The sequence below is a fragment of the Bombus pascuorum genome, chromosome 2 (genome assembly GCF_905332965.1).
Source record: "Bombus pascuorum chromosome 2, iyBomPasc1.1, whole genome shotgun sequence".
NCBI lineage: Eukaryota > Metazoa > Arthropoda > Insecta > Hymenoptera > Apidae > Bombus > Bombus pascuorum.
This window is the reverse complement of record NC_083489.1, coordinates 748,816-769,261: the sequence shown is the minus strand read 5'-3', so window position 1 is coordinate 769,261 and position 20,446 is coordinate 748,816. Positions and strand designations below refer to the sequence as shown.

General features: G+C 37.9%; 1 protein-coding gene across 4 annotated transcripts in view; it reads left to right on the top strand.

Moving 5' to 3' along the window:
• LOC132904651 (protein couch potato-like) overlaps positions 1-20,446 on the top strand; it is a 197,421-nt gene that overhangs the window by 69,955 nt on the left and 107,020 nt on the right. For all 4 annotated transcript variants that reach the window (XM_060955335.1, XM_060955336.1, XM_060955334.1 and 1 more), the window contains exon 2: positions 16,509-16,586. In XM_060955335.1, coding sequence (XP_060811318.1) covers positions 16,509-16,586 — 78 coding nt within the window. The remainder of the gene's footprint in view (positions 1-16,508; positions 16,587-20,446) is intronic.

The window sequence follows — 20,446 nt, the reverse complement described above, 5'->3', positions numbered from 1 at the left end:
TTTGCTCTTTCAACCAATAATTCGATCTTTGTTGTGCATTAATTTTTCTCTCGCGTATTAAAATTTTTCTGGATTAATTTGCATTTGAAAATTCGACCACTGCGAAAGATATGAAACAAAATTTAACAACAAATAAAGCTGACAAGTTCTCAGAAACTTGGAATTTTTAAAATACACGTAATTCGAAAAACAGTCGATAAAGGTTAGTAAAAGCTGAAACTATCTTTAGCAATTTCAGTTTTGTATCCTAAAGAAAAAAATAAACCAATTTCAATAATTTTACTTTCGAATCACGAAATAACAAAAATTTAGTTTCACGCCAGACGACAGCATGAATCAAAATATTATTAATTTTCCACTTTTTGAAGCTTCCACCTTTTCCATCTTTTTTCGTGTCATCTATACCTCTCTCTCTCTCTCTCTATATATATATTTATTCATGAAGCAAATAAATAAAAATTTCGATGTACGATATCACATTTCTCCGACGCATTGTACAATATAACCTAACGCAATTTTATTTAATTCTCGACGACTATGGAACTGCAAACTTTCAGATTCATAGAACGAGCGAGTTCGTTGGGGAAAGTAACACACAAAGAGCTTGGATAACTTTGTTAGAGAGCCTCTTCGTTGAATTTCATGAAACACGGAGAGAAATTTCCACAGGATTTTTGTGTGTAAAGTTAAATGGATATTTAGAAAGGATCTGTCAATTCACGATGCATTTTCTCGAAATAGGTGTGAATATTCTTAGGACGATACGAAAAGTTACGGATTAATGACGTTCGTGCGGGACTGGTTTCAAAGTTGTCTGACAATAAACGGTCCATTTTCACTCGCGGCACGTTTCCCCTGTTTCTACTACGTTTCGACGTCTCCTCTCTCATTAATTATGCCTCGTTAACCAGTATTGTGACTCGAAACCTGTTATTTTGGAAATTATTTTGACAAAAGTTACTCGAACTCGAAAAGCTGAAATTTTAGTAACGATTTCAGTCGCAATTACATTTTCATTTTCAGTTTATCCGAATATCCATAACTCGAGTACTCTAATATCCGAACGCTATGCTTTCCGAACCTAATGTTTTCCATTAACGGATGCCTTTTTCCGTTTCCAATGTGTACATATCCCATCGATGTTCTTTCGCTATCGTTGTCATTATCGCGAATTACGATCGCAAGAATTTAATATGGAATTAGTAGTAGTAGCAGCGTTCTAACCGTCGTAACAAAATAAGAGAATTAGGATTAATTCTAATAAGAATTAGGAAGAATCAGCGGTGTTGGAAAAGCCACGATCACGGACATTGGAGAACAAAAGCTTGGTATCGAAAGATCGTCGAAAGCACGTAGATTCCTCGGACGCTGGCAGCGATATAAAAATCTTAGATACATCGATGTAACGAAATGGTTTCGTTGCGATAAAAACGATGATAACGACGATTATATACAAATGGAAACAGCAAACGAAACGGATAACGGAGAGGTGCTTTCTCATGCCGAAGCATTCGCGTGGCACTCGAAAAAGGACTTGGATGGCTCGAAGTACAAAAATAACGTAACTCTACGTAGTTACTTAGGTCGAAAGGATTACGTGACTTAGCAGCCAACAGATAGATACGATATCTATAAATATTTCAAGAATCTGTCAGTTAATCTTAATCTGGACCCGAATCGATGGAATTTCATACGAGACAAGCGAGTGTTCTGTTATCTGAAAATTCCATTATCCGAACTGTTTTGTCTCCCTATTAATTCGAGACTGTATATCGTATACCAGTGTTGTTTTGTTTTCTTTTTTTGTCTTTCGAAAGAAATAATCGAGAGAAAAATGTTTATATTTTTGTAACAGAGGGAATACATTTCTATTGTTTATGCTTTAATAAATGAAAAATTTCAATGTGAATTACGATCTTCAATTATACTAATGCTGCTCGTCGAGAACAATATCCGCGGGGGATGATATTCAAAGGAATGCTTTTTAACATTAATTATGTTTTCGTAAACAACCTCTATGCGATTATAAGTCGCAATGGAAACGTATTTTCGCGACATGAATAAATTTTTGTCCGGCCCCCTTAACGAAATTAATGGGAATGGAATAAATTACGATTTCTCAATCGCGTTAATTTTACCTTTTCAAGCTCTCAAGGGAATTATTATCAATTAAATTGATTAATCTTTTCCGATAAAATTGATTTATCGTGCGGTTATAATTAGAACTATTTACAGTAACATCCGAAGAATTATTTTCTCATTTCAGTGCCACAAATAAATCCCTGTCAATTTTGTTTGCGCAAAGTTAATTAAGATTTCATTCAAAATACACGGCTGTCCTCCGATCCTATTAGTTTCGCTCTTTGAAAAACCAACGTCTCTTGGAAGTTAAATCGAAAAGAAAGTTTTTGCATTGCTGTATCACGAGTAGATTTCTATCGACCACTTCCGATAAAATTAATAAAAAAGCCTATATTATATACTATATTACTATATTAGAGACTATATTACAGAGAAATCGACGATATTAGATTTTAAATTATATTTCAAATTATAGTATTTTATATCGAAACGTACATTTCATAAAGAACATATCGCATCCATCGTCACCGTCGTTGATGTTTTTTATTCCGACAAGGCCGTAAAAATCTTAGATTTCGAACTTCAAATACGATCGGATGACGTATTTGTTGTTCTCTTTTTCTATCGTGTTTTTATCAATATATCGCACTTTATACTCGTCAACGTTTCGTGACCACTTTGCTTCTTCCGGATAGATCCGAAAATTTTCAGGAAATGTCGGAATAAAGCGCGGAATGCCAAGAAAAACACGATCGAATTGCGAAGAGCCACGAGGACGTGATATAACGATCATCGGCAAGGAAATATGTATGCGCGAAGCAGTCAATAAGCCTAATCACACGTAATCTGGGTAACCAATCTCGCAGCCGGATGCGTAGATAGTTAGATCAGCCTCGGAAATGCAAGACAATGAGGATCGCCGATACGGTCGGTTGCAGGAACTGGGAGCGGAGTCGATCGCGCGTGATCGATTGTTCTCCAAAAACTACGCCTCGATGTCTTCGTTCCGGTCAATCGTCGCTTCCAGCCGAAATAATTTTACGACGCGTACAGCTTCCCAGGACCTTTGATGTTCCTCTTAGTACACGATAATTGGAAACCTATACAACCCGCTGCGAATCTAGATCGTACAGAAACTTTCGAACGTAATTGGCTTCATGCACAAAGAAGCGTTCCAACTATTTTTATTTCGTCCACTTTTCTTTTTTATCTCCTCCACTTTTTTTCCTTCTTTTTTTTTTTATCGTGGCAGCGTTACTTTTAGAACGGTATTTCTTTCGAATCGCGAATGATTTTACAGGGAAAGAACGTTAACCATACACGTAAATAAATCATTCTTTTTCAAACGGAAATGAAAAATCCTCTTACTTTTTTCTGCTTCTAGTCGGCGCTGCTCCATGTTCTCTATTATTTATTTCGCCGAATATAGACCGTGAAACTTAATCCCGATGGAAAAGAGAACGGGAGATTTGGGTTGTTTTCGAAAAACGAGAGGGAAATGAAAATCGTGGAAAGTCGAATCGAAATCGTATCGAGACTTACAAAGGCGAACCGGTGAAATACGCACGAATTGTGTTTCGATTTGAAGAGGAAATAATGCCATCAACGAAATAGCCATTCGCAGGCTCTCGAGGTGGATTCAATCGGCTGTGATCGATTGTTCCACACAAATTGCATTTCCTTCCCCGGACAACCTGAAGGACATCCAGGAGTTACGGTAATGTCGTTTAAAAGAATGTCATTATCGCGACTCCTCTTGCGAGTGTATTTGTTACCGGATGCCGGCTTTACTCGTGAAACATAAATTCCAATTAAATGGAACGATCGAGAAAATTGTAAAGCCAATAATGTATCGAAAGTGAAATCCTATAAAGTTGGATAAATCGAATAAAATATATATATAAGTATAAGAATGTAAGAATTATCGAACCTGTTGTTGGACAATTGGATTACTTAGACTCAATTTTTTGGGGGAATTTTTTTTTTTTTTTTTTAGTCTCTACACGTTTTTTTTTTTTAATTTGACCTAGATTTTATTTAATTTTTGGTTAAATATTTAGTTAAATACTGTCGAAGCACCGAAGCCATCTACAGCGTATAGACAAAAGACTGGGTCGAAGGCAAACCATAAGCAGCAGACAGGCGACGTTGGCTTCAGGGTTTTCAGTCATAGGGTAACGCTGCTAGCGTGCGGATCCGGATCAGCTCGTGTTATATTCCGATTTATATTTACACTTTAGTATTTAAAATATATATTTTCCACGGGTTCCTTTGTTCACATATATCTACTAACCTCAACAAATACAGAAGAAGCCACAAAAATTTAAACACTTGGACGGATGTTATCTATGGATTTTTTCGAAGACGAATCGAATCATAAAATTTCTTTCGTCGAAGTATGTATAAATTCTTTTGACCCTTCCCTCTCTACGTACCTAGATTTTCTGTATCTTTTATTAATATAAATTCTTAAATTCTTAAATGTAATACCAGAATATAAATGAACGTTATCGAATGCTTCTCACCATTAGTTTCAATCGATTACTACTTTACACTCATTTAACCGATAACATGTTTAATCATTGATTAATCGATATACGAATTTCATTCGCACATTTTTCTCGTTCTCTGTTTAACAATTTTCCTGGTTCTATCAACTATAAATCTGACAACTACAAACATTTATATAACATTTATATCAAATTGTCATCTTTAAAATTATCATTGGTAGAGTTTTAACTCTATCATAGATTTCTACATTAACCCGTCAACTGTCAATTTTATCTTCATCCACGCAGCAGAAAAATGAATTGTCCCAAACGGAAATTAGTCTGAAAGCATAAACGAAAACCCAGGACCTACGGTCTATGAAAATGGACGAATAGTAAAAATATATTTTCAAAATAACAAACATATGACGTTACGTAGTTTTTATTAAAGAAGAAAATCGCTATTCGAGGATCAGGATCAGGGCTAGAGCGACATAAATTTCTTTTTACGATCCGTGGTATCTCTAATAGATTTAATACCGCCATTTTCGTCTATATTCCCAGCTTTCTAATCTCAGCAGCTTCTTCATTCCGACTAGCTAAACTTGCCGACAATTCGATCTACCACAAAACAAACAAAACATGTTCGCAAACAACTTGACCTGCGGATCAGGATCTTAGCGTCGGAGAGAGAGACGATGATAGGATTTTGCAACGCACCGTCAAAAACGCGATCGAAGCTCGAAGAATCAGAAATGCGTCGTCCGACGATCAACGTGCATACACACGTAATCCGAGATATAGCTGGATGACATGTGTTTTCAATTAAGCTATTTTCATCGTGGACCGACTTTCTTACAGTTTCTTCGAAATTCTGACGATACGTCGCTTAGCATAATATCCATGCACGAATCAATTTCTGTCCCTACTGAAATAGAAATACTCATCTTCGAAGTTGGAAGCTTCGACGCGTAATTCCTGTAGTATACCGTCGTAAAAGGTGACTTTTTGATCGATTATGGGAAAGTTGTTCTTACAGAGTTTTGTAAACTAATATGTCGCGTGAAACGACCGGAAGAATCTCGTTTTAAAGAGAAACGTAGTCTTCCCCTCAGCGTTTTCGAACGAACATAACGTGAAAAATATTTGTACGATATCGGTGATTTCGCTGTCCAAACTGTCGTATATCGTAACGTTTTCGAGTTGTTTGTTAGCATACGCCCGCAGAAAGTACACGCAGCCAAGAAATTTCTTCCTCGAGGGAGAATCTCGGGCAGCGTGACTAGGCGAAAAATACGACTTTCCAGTCTTAGCGCGTCTTACTTTTCAGGGATACTAGCGCGCAACGAATGCTCGAAGAACACGATCGAAACTCGAACAACCACAAATACGTCATCTTAACGAGCTTTTCTGAAAGTAAATTACCGCGATGGAGAGCAGCGAAGGGGTAAGAACGGAGATAGCGAGAGAGTGCACCGTAATTATCCTTACTCGGCCAGGTTGCGGGCCATACTTTCAGCCGGCGGCGTTTCTTAACTTTATTAATTGCCGTGGCTTCGTTGCGGCAATTTGATGCAGCTAGATCATTACAAGTTAAGCAGCCCACGACGCCATTACTTGCTACACGTGTGCGCGTCGCAAGTTAACACGGCGCAATTACTTAAGCCAAGTTCACGTAAGGCGGTCGTCTATTTCCGCGGACCGATGCGATCCTGCTTCTCCGTCTACGCTTTGGTGTACCGAGCGTCGCCAAGTTTGATTCGCAATTATCGGTCCGTCTCGGTCACGTTCCATCTTCGAACGCCAATGCAACGTTGCTCGTGCACCAATATCTCTTCGTTATCTTTAACAAATTTAAAAGCGTAAACGAGCATTCTTCCGCCGTTGGCCGATCGCCCGTCCATTCGAAAATTCAACGTCCGAATGCTCTAAAAACGCTGCAAAAATGCTTTTTCGATCGGTGAATGTAAATTTACGAACAGATCGCTCGATGACCGTACGAACCAACGATCTTCCTCTGTGTTCTTGCTCGTTTGATGTAATCGAAAGCTGTATGGATGCTCTGAGAACGCACCTTTATGCAAGCATTTTATGTAACTTTTTTCCCATTGACTTTTACCTCTTGTTGTTACACTTTGTCATACGGTTTGCTCTTCGACCATTTATGCCAGATGAAAGCAAAAAATTACCTATCGACGATCGATCGGTGGTGAATTTTCACATATTTTTTGTAGTCCTCTGTCTTTTCGTACAAAGTTCTCTACTCCAATCTCATAAAACTCCTTCTCCTTTTCTTCTTCTTTTCGTCTTGCGTTTTAACGACAAGTGCAACCAGAATGGCCAAAGTTTACACACGAATGACGGGAATTTTGCTTCCGTTACTCGATCTCAATACGACGATATATGAATTTTAACTATTAACGTTTAAAGGAAACGCGAACCAATCACGTTGTTGAAAATTCCGAGATAATTTGCAAAGTGGCCGTTTCAATCCTCTCGACAACGTCAAGATTCCCTGTTGTTTATTAAAAACTTGAAAATAGTTAAAAATATATAAATCGTAAAAGGTAGTTTCCTATCGGGTAATATTATCTTATATCATTTTCTTAATCTCTAATTACGACAATGATACGATGCGACACGCGAGAATTTTCTTCGACGTTAAGTCAGGCTTTTCGCTCGTTCTCGCTTAAGTACCTTTCCATTATTGCTATATCCAAAGAAAAGAAGGTTTTCAGGTTTTCCGACTCTTCTCGTATAATAGTAGGTTTATCCGTGCGTTAACGCGAGAAAGTAAGAACGGTGTGAAGAGAACATTCGGTATTAAGAACTTTCACTACGTTTTTGCCATTAATGGTAGAAATTTCACATTCCGAAAAGGAAGGAACGCGGTATAATCGCGTATATTCTCCTTTATCGACACAGCCATAGAAGGAGAGCTGTTAACGAGAAAAACCGCAACCAAATAAAAAATAATTCAACTTTTACAAATTCAAGAGCTAATCTTTTTCGCTCTCTTTGCGTTACAGATAACATTTTCAGAAACGAAATTTTTACGCCGTTAAGATCGATCTCCGTTTAACTAATTTCCGTCAAATGCATTTTATCGATCGTTTTATATGCGTTAATTAAAGTAAAAAGAACGTTGTAACATCAAATTGAAAGTCGATCGAACGTTGATTATTTTCAGGATAATTATTTCTCATTTACGATTAATACAATCTCGAATCTAACGGACAGTTACGAATAAAGCTTTAATCGGTGAATCTTTAATAACAAAGGGCTTGTTACGGTCGGACGGATTTTGTCGTTTCCAACGAAGGACAGGAGAGTTTTTAATGTTTCACAAAAGCCAGCCGAGCCGGAAATAATGGTCGGTCGACGAACCGTCGTTTCCCGACTTGACCACGAGTAATTAATTAATACGAGAAAAGATTAACGGAGGATGTGCGCGATGCGGACAAAAATGTCCCATTTTCTACGTTTCGTTGTTACCGGGTTTTCAAATAGAGTCCCGGATTACTCGAATAGCCAACTACTCGCTCGCTTTACAAAACATTCATATATTTTTCTCTTTTAGAAAAACAAGTATTACAGCGGGTAATTTGTAAACAAGCGAATTCTAATTGTATTTTATTCGTCTATTAAACAAAATTTATATCGATTTAATTTAATTATTAATTTAAGAAAAACTCTACTCAAGGAAAATACTACTGCCTTTTATTACCATACGATACGATACGATAAAAACGATGTTACTCTTACTTATTATACCAGTAATTAGTAGTAATTACAAAAATAAAGCCTGAGCTAAATAAACGTTTTCAAAACAAAAAAAAAAAAAAAAAAAAAAAAATGACACGAAAACAAGCTACGATGATTCATTGATAAACAGGGACTGTATTCACGTTTTATCACATTTGTCGCTGTGTTCCATTAACAAATTGCATTTGGGAATCGTATGTTCCGAAAGATATAAAAACACGTCGCGATGATTAATGTGTCAGGAGATTCTTATTTATGTTCCATTATATCTGTCATTAAAACGTATTAATAAATTTTATTCAACGATCTCGCGTTGTACAAGCCGAAACGGGCTACGGTAATTAATTCGTCGAAAATAAAAAGGACCTTATTTACGTTTTGTCGCATTAACGAATTATATTCGACGATAGTACTTCGTTTTGAGAAGCACGACGCAAAAACAAGATATAACGAGCCATCTCTGAAAAGAACATCACTTACGTTTCGTTATATTTATCAGTTATACATATCGGTACATTTTATTCGATCGTATCTTTTTAAAGAACGTCGTCGAACGCGTTTCACGAGCTCGATGGAAAAAAGCGATCAAAGAGATTTCTTTTACTTTCGAGACTAAACCTGTGAGCTATTAATTCGATGAACCATAAATCGCCAGCTCGTAGATATGGATGGATGGAACACTGTGCGTTTTTCTATAGAACCCACCAATTTATCGGTGGATTTGGTTAGCTCCAACAGGTATATGTAAGTAAATGAACTAGTTTTTAGCGGATCGCCGTGGAACGCTGCCAATTTTCTGCGATTGCTAAAACAGTTCACTTTCACCGTTTTATCGGTTCGTTCATCCGTGAATCCAAATTTATGCCCGATACAAAAATTAGGTAGCTGAATTTTTGTTCTCTCGTATCGTAGTTGATGGGCGATTTTACCGTCACCGGTGTCAATTTCGATTTTTCTATTTGTCTGCTCTGACAAATGTTACGATTGTAAGCCGGATGTGTTATTACCGTGATACGGTGCGTACGATATCGATGATCGTATTCGGAATAATTCTTACAAGAGTCGAGATTCGCTTTATATTTCTTAAAGTCATTTCAGTTATTTACGCCGAAGCAATTTTCTTGTAGCTTCTATGCCAATTCCAGATAATTCGATTAATAACGTTGGAAAATTTCTCCTCGTAAATAGTTTCCCAGTAATCTTCCTTTGATTTCACAAAAAGATAAGTTATTTAACCTGGCGATTTGTCCGACAAAGTCCCAGACGAGATTTAACTTCCGATCATCCGTGTCGATTTTAATCTGAAACGATTTCAACGAAAGAATATACGAATACGTAATTACTCTGTATCTTCTACCGCGATACTTTTATCGGATCTTTAATCCTTCGCGTTACTACGTACGCTTCGTTTCAATTTCAATTTCTAAATAATTGAATTTCGATCTTTCGACCTTTAATTAACTTTCATCCACTTCGTGCAATCAGTGTAGCTCTTTGCGTTTTTCTATATTCGCTGGAAGAATTTGCAAATTCGCAACTATCTGTCTTTCCCCAATTTAGTAATAAGAATGAAACTAGATTAAGAGAGGAAACGAACGGGGATTAAATTTGATTTCTCTGAAAACCAAGCGTCGCGCGAACGACTTACCGAATCACGTGCCATCCACTTTTCCTCTTCCACTACCGCATGCCACGTAATTTTTTAACCATTTTCTCGAATTAACACCAAGAGACGAATTAAATTAAAAGAAACAGAAAACGTACAAAGATTAAATTCGATTTCTCGAAAAACCAAGCGTCGCGCCAACGAATCACGTGCTATATCCGCTTCTATTATTCCACCGCATTCCGTATAATTTTTGGCCGTTTCCTCGAATCAACGCCAAGCAACGAATCGAATTAAGAAGGAAGAGAAGATGAACGGCGATCCATACTCCACGTGTCCACTATATCTACCTACTGCTTCACGACGAATCACCGTATTCCGTATAATATTACACACGTTTGTTCCATTTTGAGGCATTTAGGGGAATCGCGTGCTACGCCTTGCGAGTCTTCGGCTGGCGCCGAATTTCACCGTCTCTCGTCGGGACGTACTTGATTTCGCTCATCCGGAAAACCTTAGCGAAGCATCAGGTGCTTGCAGGTGCAAGGTTAAATTGAATAGGCGCTCGTGAATATCAACGTCATCGTGTTACACGAGCAGAGGGAGTTTAAGCCTCCTTCTTCCGGCACATGCCGAAGTAAACACGGCGTCGCGACGCGCGAATAAGAACGCGAACGTTTCCTTTCTCTTTTTTTTTTTTCGCGATTTCGTCGCGTTATATCACCGCTTTACCTGTCGCGATCCTCCTTTTTACTACCTTGGTTTTTGCCTACGAAAAACACAGCGAAAGCTCAACGATCAACGCAAAGTAATCGGGAAGGATTCGTACAAGATTATGCGCGTTTAGAGAAATTCATATTTTCACGATATTAACTAAAAACGTAGAAGCTAGTGATTTTTAATTTTTGTAATTTCAAATGTTTCTAATCGGACGCTTTTAACGAGATACTTTCGACACACGTCCGGGACAAACGTAAAAAGGAATCTAAGAACTCGACGCGGATATACCGCTGATAATAAATTAAATCAATTTTAAGAGTGGAAATTACTTGAAATTTAGATAGGTTGGGGTAGACGATTACGATCTTTTTTCTCTCGCAAGCAAATAGGATTCCTACGAAATGTTAAGTGCGTAATACGCGTTTAATACGTATACGTATATATAATCAACGATGTAACGTTTTATGCTAATTTTAAAAAGTGAAAAGGATCGTGAACGAATATGGGTTATTGTTTGCTAATTCGTCGATTAATATCAGGTGTTACAGCCAATAAATCCGCACGATATCTTTATCTAAATCTTTATTTAATTCCACCATCTACACGATCCTTTCTCGGTAATCGATCGACTGTCGATACGAATTACTTCGTGCAAGACATTTATTTTCAAGCTATTGCCAATTCGAGCAACGAATTACCTCGTTTTCTTCCATCGATAGATCTATCGATCTTCGTATTTCCATTTTTTCCTTCAAAAGATTATAACCTTTCTCGAGGCTGTTGGAACTTTCGTTAAGAAAACATTAAAAAGATATATGAAATCTCGACAAAGTACGAAAACATCGTTATCGACATCCATAATTTCTCGTTTCGATCTAGGCGTTAAATATTTTCTTAGAAAATGAAAAGTATCCGTTTCGATAAGACGTGAAAAAGTCGTTAGCGATTCTTCGAGAATTCTCGATCCTTTTCTTTCTTTCCATCTTACGTTAAAAATTTCCTCGAAGAAGAGAAAAGCTTTTTCGTCTACCAAAACCAGAGCGAAAAACAAAGCGACGAAACGCGAAGATTCCAAGATCTTGAACTTGGAAGGTCGTTCGAGAAGGATCGGAACACGACGAAACGGAAAGTATCTGAAAAGAGAAATAGCGAGACTAGACATCAAACGAATCTCCACCGAGCAGCACCCTCGAAATCAGCGACAGTTCGCATCCCACAATCGTTAATTCGTCGTCAAAGTATCGCGGGGACAGGCGCCAGGGTATCCATTAAAAGCAGTGAAAGCGGCTGGTTGTATCGTTCCCCGCCGTGTTTCCCTTATCCACCTGTTCGCAGCATTGTTTCCGACGCATTACGCGGCACTTTATTCCTGTGGGAAATCGCGTTAGCGAGCGCTTCTCCTCTTCTGCGGAGACAATACGTGAGAAGATGTAGATCGATGCGTTCGCTGCACCGGGATCGATCCCGACAGCGTTCTCACGGGACAGTCCGTACGTACGCGCGTTTCCGCTCGAGGAAGCGACTTCCGTCGAATTCCATTGGCCATTCGTCCTGTACCGGGTGTCCGATTATTCGCGTTTTAACGTTCGAATCGGTGGTTCTTAACACCGTTCATCGTATAAGATATGGAACGGTCGAGGTTCCATTGGTTTGGATATAGAGACGCAAAGACGTAGCATAGGGTACACATGATGAAACACGTAAATTCTTACAATCCGTACTCTGAAATCATTACAGAAACAAGGACGTGAAATTTGATCGCGTTGAACGTTTCGCGATAGAAGTTACAGCGAAGAACAATTTTTTTTCTCACTCGCTCGTTAACGTCTATATTCCAAAGAAAGTACGAGCGACGAAAGAATGAGAAGAAAATAGATCGCGGCATTCCTTGGTACTTCAAAATATATCATACAGCGATAAATCAAATTTTTAAATATTGTAATCGAACAATCCGATGGTATTTTCCCGTATTTTCGTTTTCATCGACGAGTATCTGTCTGTCTTTTGCCCTGGAATAAACGATATTTAATCGTGGACTAGGAATCGTGCTGACATTTTTTTCCATTCGATAATTCATACAGCTTAAATTCAACTCCGCTTAAAAAGTCTTAAAAAGATAGTAAATCGAATCATCGGACAGTGAATCCTTTATCGTGAAAGAAAGTTCGTCGGAAGCATAGTACAAGACAGCCTTTCCCATCTGGCGTAGCGCCAAATCAGTATGTAATTTACCGTCTCCGTTTTGCTTACTTCCGTGGCGGTCACAATGCGTTCTCAGACTGCACGGGAAACTGGGTCAAGAATAGGTTGAAGGGAAAATACCACGAATCCCGACAACTTTCGGTGTTTGCTCAACGTTTGAATTATCGATTGCATATTCAGGTAATTTTATTGGCACAATTGTAAGTAGCAAGAGATCGAAACGAATCGAAGGCAATAATTATTTCGAATGAAAGTTAATAAGCAGATCAATGTTTTAAATTAACGTATAAATAAGCAAGAAATCGAAACAACGACGACGAATAAAAAACGAGTAATACTTAACAATTTGGCCGATATCTTCGAGCTTTGTCACGCTTCGATACGTTGGAAAAGATTATTTGAAAAGGTAAAATATCGTTTAAAAAAGTGTTTCAAACGATTTAATTTTACGTTGAAACGAAACCTAAGCTGAAACAAACTATTATTTCCAACTATTATTACGATCGTATACCTTAAATAGACGATACTTGCGATCGTTCGCGACATTTTTTAAAACGCTATTTTGTCTCTTTAAGTAGCCCTTTTCAATGTATCGAAGTTTCAACCAAACCGATCAAATTATAAAGCAACGCCAAAAGTTTACTCGTGCGAGACATCCAGTATCGAATGGAAACACACGTAAAAACGATCAATGAGAATAAGTTTATCGATGTATCGATTCAAAGATTTTCCCACTGTTTTTCGGCCGTTACTACTTTCGCTCTTCCTTTCGAAAATAACCTTCTTCGATTAAAAAGAAGGTTTCTCAAATAGAAAAGAAACGATCGAGAATATTTTTTGAGGATAAACGATCGATGAGATCTTTCTTTACGAATATCATCCCATAACTTCGTAGAACGAGAATACTCGATCGTATAATTTTTTTCGATAAATAACTTGTCTCGTCACTGGCTCTCGTAAATCTCGTTTTTTCTCCTCTTCCTACGTAACTATTCGCGTCCGTAACGTAGTAATTACTGGATGTTGGTCGCGTGTTATTAGAATCAATATTTTTGTTCTGTCGGACAGTCGCAATGCGATAGAAAGACACTCTGTAATCTCTTGTTACGCTTAAAACGACGCTGGATTTATACAGCAAAAAGAAATCGTTGACGAGAAAGATCAGAACGTTGTCACTTTACGTTCGATAATTCTAGCACGTTTAAATTAATTCGAAAAGATCGCAAATGGGAAACTGCAGAAATGCCCGATGATTTAAACGATGTAAATTAGTAAATACACCGCCTGTAAATTCATACCGAGTTCTAATGATCGAAAGCCATCAATCACGTGACGTAACAAGTAGCGTACAATTACATTCTCATTAAGTACTCCGTTCGTGGCAATTATTAGCTTCTGTTTCTGCCAGCAACAAGAAAAATGATGTACGTATCATCGATCTTAATTTCTTTTCTCGTAGCCACGCGTAACGAGTTCGTTAATAAGGCGTTAAAGTCTGCTTCTTTGACGAAAAGCGACACCGCAAACCTTGCAATTTTCGATCGTAATTTTTCGCCAAGTTCCAAAAGTTCCAAAAATAGTACGCAACGAATGGAAAACTTTTCGAATGCTCGATCGATGCAAGCTCGAAATCGAGCGAATTTTTAGCGAATCGGGGTGTCTCTCCCGCTTCCTACCATCTTTATATTCCTGTTTGAGAAACTCTCATTTTCGATGGTTCGGGATGGCTCTCGTTAGATGCGTTCTTTAGATACGCGACGCGCTTCGAGCGTCGTTTGAAATCGATAAAACGAACCAAAGTGTTTCCTTTCTTCGGAGTGATTTTAATTAAAGAAATCGAACGGTCCTTTCTTCGTTGCGTATTAAAATTCTCTTCCGTGCTCGCAATTCGCGACAGTTTAGCTTCAACAGCTTTTCAAGCACATCGTATACTTACTTTTCTTTCTGTCGTACTCATCGTATCTCCTTAACGTCGCGCAACGTATCTGCTAACGAAATACGGATGGAAAGGAACAAAAGCACGCGGTAGTACGAAAACGTCCGTCACTTAGTCGAAAATAACTCTGCAAGTGCGAGCGCACCATCTATCACTTTACCATGCTCACTTAAAGCTTCATCGTGTACGCATCGCACGTGCTAATCAAGCAAGCTTAATTTAACCCGTAATCCATAACCGATTACGATCCGCGTAATAAGGCTGACGTAATTAATATAGTCAAGTATCTCGAGGATCGTCTATTTCGTGTTATTTTTCGTTCGCGTTACACCCGATGCCGACGTTCATTTGCTTCCGAATCGAAACTTTTATCAACGCGTTTACCGGCGAACGTATTTTTTAAGCTGATTTTCCATTCGCGATAATTGAATTCTACGTTAAAACGAACAACGTAACGCCTAACTGAATTTACGGTATTGAGCTTTACAAAATAGAATATGTAACGTAGTTTGAACACTTTGGTTGGCGCATATTGCTGCAATTCCGTGAAAATGCGCGGAATTAAATATCGTGCAACGTAAAAGTGACACGAGCAATTTGTATCTTTAAAATTTTATTTCGTTTATCTATTACCGCACTATCGTGTTTTATCGCTGTGCATATCGTTAATTCGCAATTGCGTATACCTACGTAGAGATGGTAGAAGTAAGAACAGGGCTAACGCCAAAACGGATTAAAGTATCTTTTAATTCGATTAAATCCTATCGTTTGTCGTAAGATCGTGAAAATACGTGCCATCGGAATTTCTAGTACGCGAAGCGATCGCCGGAATGAACCGAGAATTCTTAACAAACGTTACCCTTGAAATAATATCCTTCCAGTTGTGACTCTCTCGATTTCTAGGCCACATGTAGGTAATTAGAACTTTTTAAAACGTTTCAAAATCGTTCAAGTGATCGCCGCTTCTAAGAAAACTCTACATCTGGTTTTCTCAAGCGCCGAGGTCATCGATAGCGCATAGACAAAAGAATGCGTCGATGACAGACCATAAGCGGTACACGTGCGACCTTGGTTTCGGGGGTTCTTTTAGTCTCAGGGTAACATTGCTAGCGTGCGGATCTGGACCAGCTTACATTGTATTCCACACTTTGTACTTTAATATTCACAATATATATACTTACAATACCTTACAATTTACCCACGCGTTTCTTTAATTCCACATACACCGAATAACCTTAACAAAAATCGTACAAAACTTGCCAAATTTTTCGTCGACGAAATTCCACTGACACTTTAATCGACAACACGGATAACCTACTCATGGACGATCCTACTTGTTCCCAAAATCCAGGAACCGATCTTCCAACGTCCGTCGTAAGAATCATCGACGAAAACCGAATTAGCTTGGATGTAGCGAGAGAACCGAGGCGAAATCGGTCGTTAAATTGGCAGGGGAATAGGAGACGAAGAAAAGGTGGTATTACCGTCTCCTATTAATTCGACGATTAGCTGTCGCGAGGGCAGCAGTCAAACAAGAGAGAGTAGACTAATTCCAGGTTATCTTCGTCCATCCTTCGTCCCAACTCGACTTCTTCTTCCATTCTCGTACGCTCTGCTCCCTTGTTCTTCTGTCTCTTCGTTCTCTCCGGCCTTTCCACGATCGGGTTAATTAACTCGATTATCGTTTTCTTTCTTTCTTCTGTTACAGGTGCGCACCTTGTTCGTGAGCGGCTTGCCGATGGACGCCAAGCCGAGGGAGCTCTATCTGCTCTTCAGAGCATACGAGGTGAGTCTTGATTATTTTACAAGTTAACCTGACCGGCCACTGTATGACCTAACGTTAAGGCTAATCTAACGTTTTTGAAACTAGTATTACTTTTTCACTAATGCTTCTCGGAGCATACGACGCGAATCATGATTATTTTACGAGTTAACTTAACTCGCGACCCGTAATTGGGGCATGACCCAACGTTGAAGCTGATCTAACGTTTTTCAAAGTAATCATACTTTTTTACCAATGCTCCTCGGGGCGTATGAGACGAGTCTTGATTATTCTACAAATTAACCTAGTCGGTGAAAGTATACCAAGTACCAGTCTTTTACTAACGCTCTTCGGAGCATACGGGGTGAGTTTTTCGATCATTTGACAAGTTAAATTAACTGGCCGTTGTAACACTTGTGAAACTGATATTGATTTTTCACTAAACGTGTCCATTTTCAGTATCGTTTTTCTTTTCCTTCGTTTTTTCTCTTCCTTATGTTTTTCTTTCTTTGTTATATACTATAGTCTTTCGTTCTAACAAAGGTTTCGGTCGATTCAAAGGTGCACTTTAAAATATAAAAGCAATTCGACGTTACTAATCTTCGATATACTACCTATACTATATCGTTCGAACACGCGTTTATCGTTGTGCCATTCAAATTAAAGAAACGATTTACCTTTAGTTGTAATTTGAGAAAATTTTGCTTCGAAAAAAGAGCGGAGTATTCCTGTCGAGTTGCTTCTGTCAAATTTATAAATCTTTTATAAAAAATATCGATAGAATCGCTTGAAATACGACGAGTAATCTACTTTGCTTAAATCCAAGCGTCGAAGAACGAGAAGCGTGCTACGTTTTAAAGTTCCAAAATCACGATTACGTGATCGACGATTACGTTCCATCGTTCGTTGTTCGATTCGTTTCAACTTTCACCGATTGATAATAATCTCAAACGTGCGTGCGATAAAATGGGAAAATTTAGAAAATTACGAAATCATAAAATCTGGAGAATTAGAAAATCACAAGGTCGTAAAATTTAGAAAATCAGAAAATTACGAGATCGTAAGATTTAGAAAATTACAAAATTACAAACTCGCAAAATCGAATTTAGAAAATCACGAAACCGTAAAATTTATTCTCGCGCGAATTTTACGCTAACGACACAAAGAGAAAAAGATGTTTATTGCAGGATTTTTCAAAGTTCGAGATATATAGCCTGAGAAGTAACGACGTTGACCGCGGCTTTTACCCAGAAATCGGAGTAGATAACGCGCCGGAGAATCCGTACGAATCGTTAAAGAGACACGATAAGGGTCGAAGAACGGAGTACATTTCACGTAACTTTCCCTCTTCCAATCGTGAGTTTTCAGATAAACGGGTTATTCGGCATTCGATTACGTGATTTCATCATCTCCTTCGTCGTAACACTCTCCAACTTACTTCTCCAGGGAGAGGCAGGTGATTCGACTTGCCGAAGCTTAAACTCGATCGAAATTTGTCGCAGGTGTCGGTTAATCAACTTTGGGTCGACTTAAGTAAACGCCGACTAATAGATTCGTGTACTTACTAGTAACGAACGTAGAATATTTATTTCCCTCGTTACTTCCTCCGCCTTTCCTTTCTCGTAGTCTACCGCTTTTTATACATGTTCTTTCCAATTTGTCATTGAACCGATAAATAAATAACGATGGTTGTACATGTATCGCAAAAAACGTAAGACGCCCCTTCCTCGTTGATTTATTCATCTGTCGTAATTTATCAATGTTTAGATTACTGAACTTTCGTATAAATTACTCGACACTGTGAATTTTAAAAAGAAATACACAATATTTCTCATTTTACTTCTTTATTTACTCATGTATCAATTTTTAAATACTTATCTAATTATTCTAACTAATAGCTGTCGTTTTACTTTCTCGGTTACGTATCTACCTTTCGATTAATTTATCGTTGACCCGTTAAAGGAACCGATAGCTCCGCTCGTTTAAAGTAAGAACGAGATGAGTTTCGAATAAGTTTCAGTAAATGATCGCATCTTACTCGAAAAAAATATCATATTTGTAATTAGGATTTATACGTAATAGAGCCAATTTAAAACTAGGTACGCATAAACGCAATCGACAGTTTGAAGCGTAAGCTCTGCGCGAAAATTCTGTTACGCGTTCGGTTCAAAAGTATCGGACTATACTTGAGTGAAATAGCATCATCGTTGATATAAACCAACCTTAACTCATTTGAGAGAGAGAGAGAGAGAGAGATTCGTGCATTAAATTTAAGAGACAGTTTGCAAATGTAAACGATCTTTTAATCGAATTGTATCTTGCAGCTACGTTAAAAATTATCACTGCGATTTCCTCTATATCGCTATCAAAGCAATTTAGTTTTGTTCAGTATGAAAGATTAATTTGCTTCAAACGAGCAGTATCGGATAATATCGATTCAATGGCACTTGCACAACTATCGCTTAAATGAGAGCTACTTGTACAAGAGCTGAACATATTTCGTATAACTTTATACGCGAAAGTTAATTGTTTTTATAGACGAGATGAAATCGACGGTTTAAAGATCCTTTTTTAATCAGGGGTCAATTATTTCGTTAAGGTTATTACTCAAATTTAGAATATTCGTTTCTAATATAAATTATACTTTCTTACATTCGACGATTTCTTGTTCCAAACGTCTTTCGTATTCGCTTTTCATATCGAATCAGAAAATGGATTCATTGATGATCTTAATTATCCTATTGACAGGACGATCTGCGACAAATTATCTTGAAATTCCATATTCGGTTCATTCTTTGTGTACGAGACTTTTCGATTCTTGTAATTAAGCAAAGTATTTAAAAAAAAACGATCACTCCTGTCAATGTCTGAGGAGAAATCAGTTTTCACGAGTTGGAATTCAAGAATATACCTTATTACCAAAACTTAATACGGAGTGACGTAAGATATAGTAGGAGAAATGCATTATTATTAAAACGAACAAAATGAATTTTTCCATCTGTCGAAGCTTCGCATCGTTATTGTCCAAAATCTCAAATAAATTGACTCTATGTTAGCAAATATTTCAAACGTAATATATTCGAAATGCGACAACGCGACGGCAAATAAAAGGGAAATTGCTGAACTCGGACGGAGATTCGTTTTATTTGTTAATCGTTATAACGAGTACTTTACTTTAGTTATCTCGCATATTTTTATACGTCATACGCGTTCGATGCAATTTTACATCTCTAAATTAAATATAATAAATGCATAAAAATTCGCAGCGCGATAAGAACATTTTCAGTATCGCGTGAAGAGGAAATTACGTCTGACGTAATATCATTCCTGAAACGTTGAAAGTCAACACCGCGGATCGAAAGGACACGATGGATTTGCGAGGAAAATCTTGGAACGAAGAGGGAGAGCAATTCCATCGCCGATTCTCTCTTTTTTTTTTTATCGTTAAAATTGTCACGGCCATTGGGATATTCTTGTCTGCGGCTGACACGCCGTTATCCTTCTCCACTGTCACAGAATTCTGCCTCCACGCTCTGACAGCAGACAGCAGCCATCCACATTTTCATTCTTCTATTTTGACCGTTATCGTTGGCTTTCTCTCTATCGATCGAATTAATCCAGCCTAATTTAGCTGCAATTTATTAATATTTGATTAATAACCGAAACATCGAGGGATCGATAGTACGAGTACGAACGAGATACGATGACAATGACGATGATATATTTGGTTTATCCCGACCGATGTTTGTGATATTTTCCAGGATTGCGGATAGAAATTAAATATCACGTATGACACGTGGTTTGTTCCGACCAATATTCGACTAATATTTGATGTTTTAATACGGTACCGTCGTAATAGTGTTGATTGCGAATAATTGATGTTT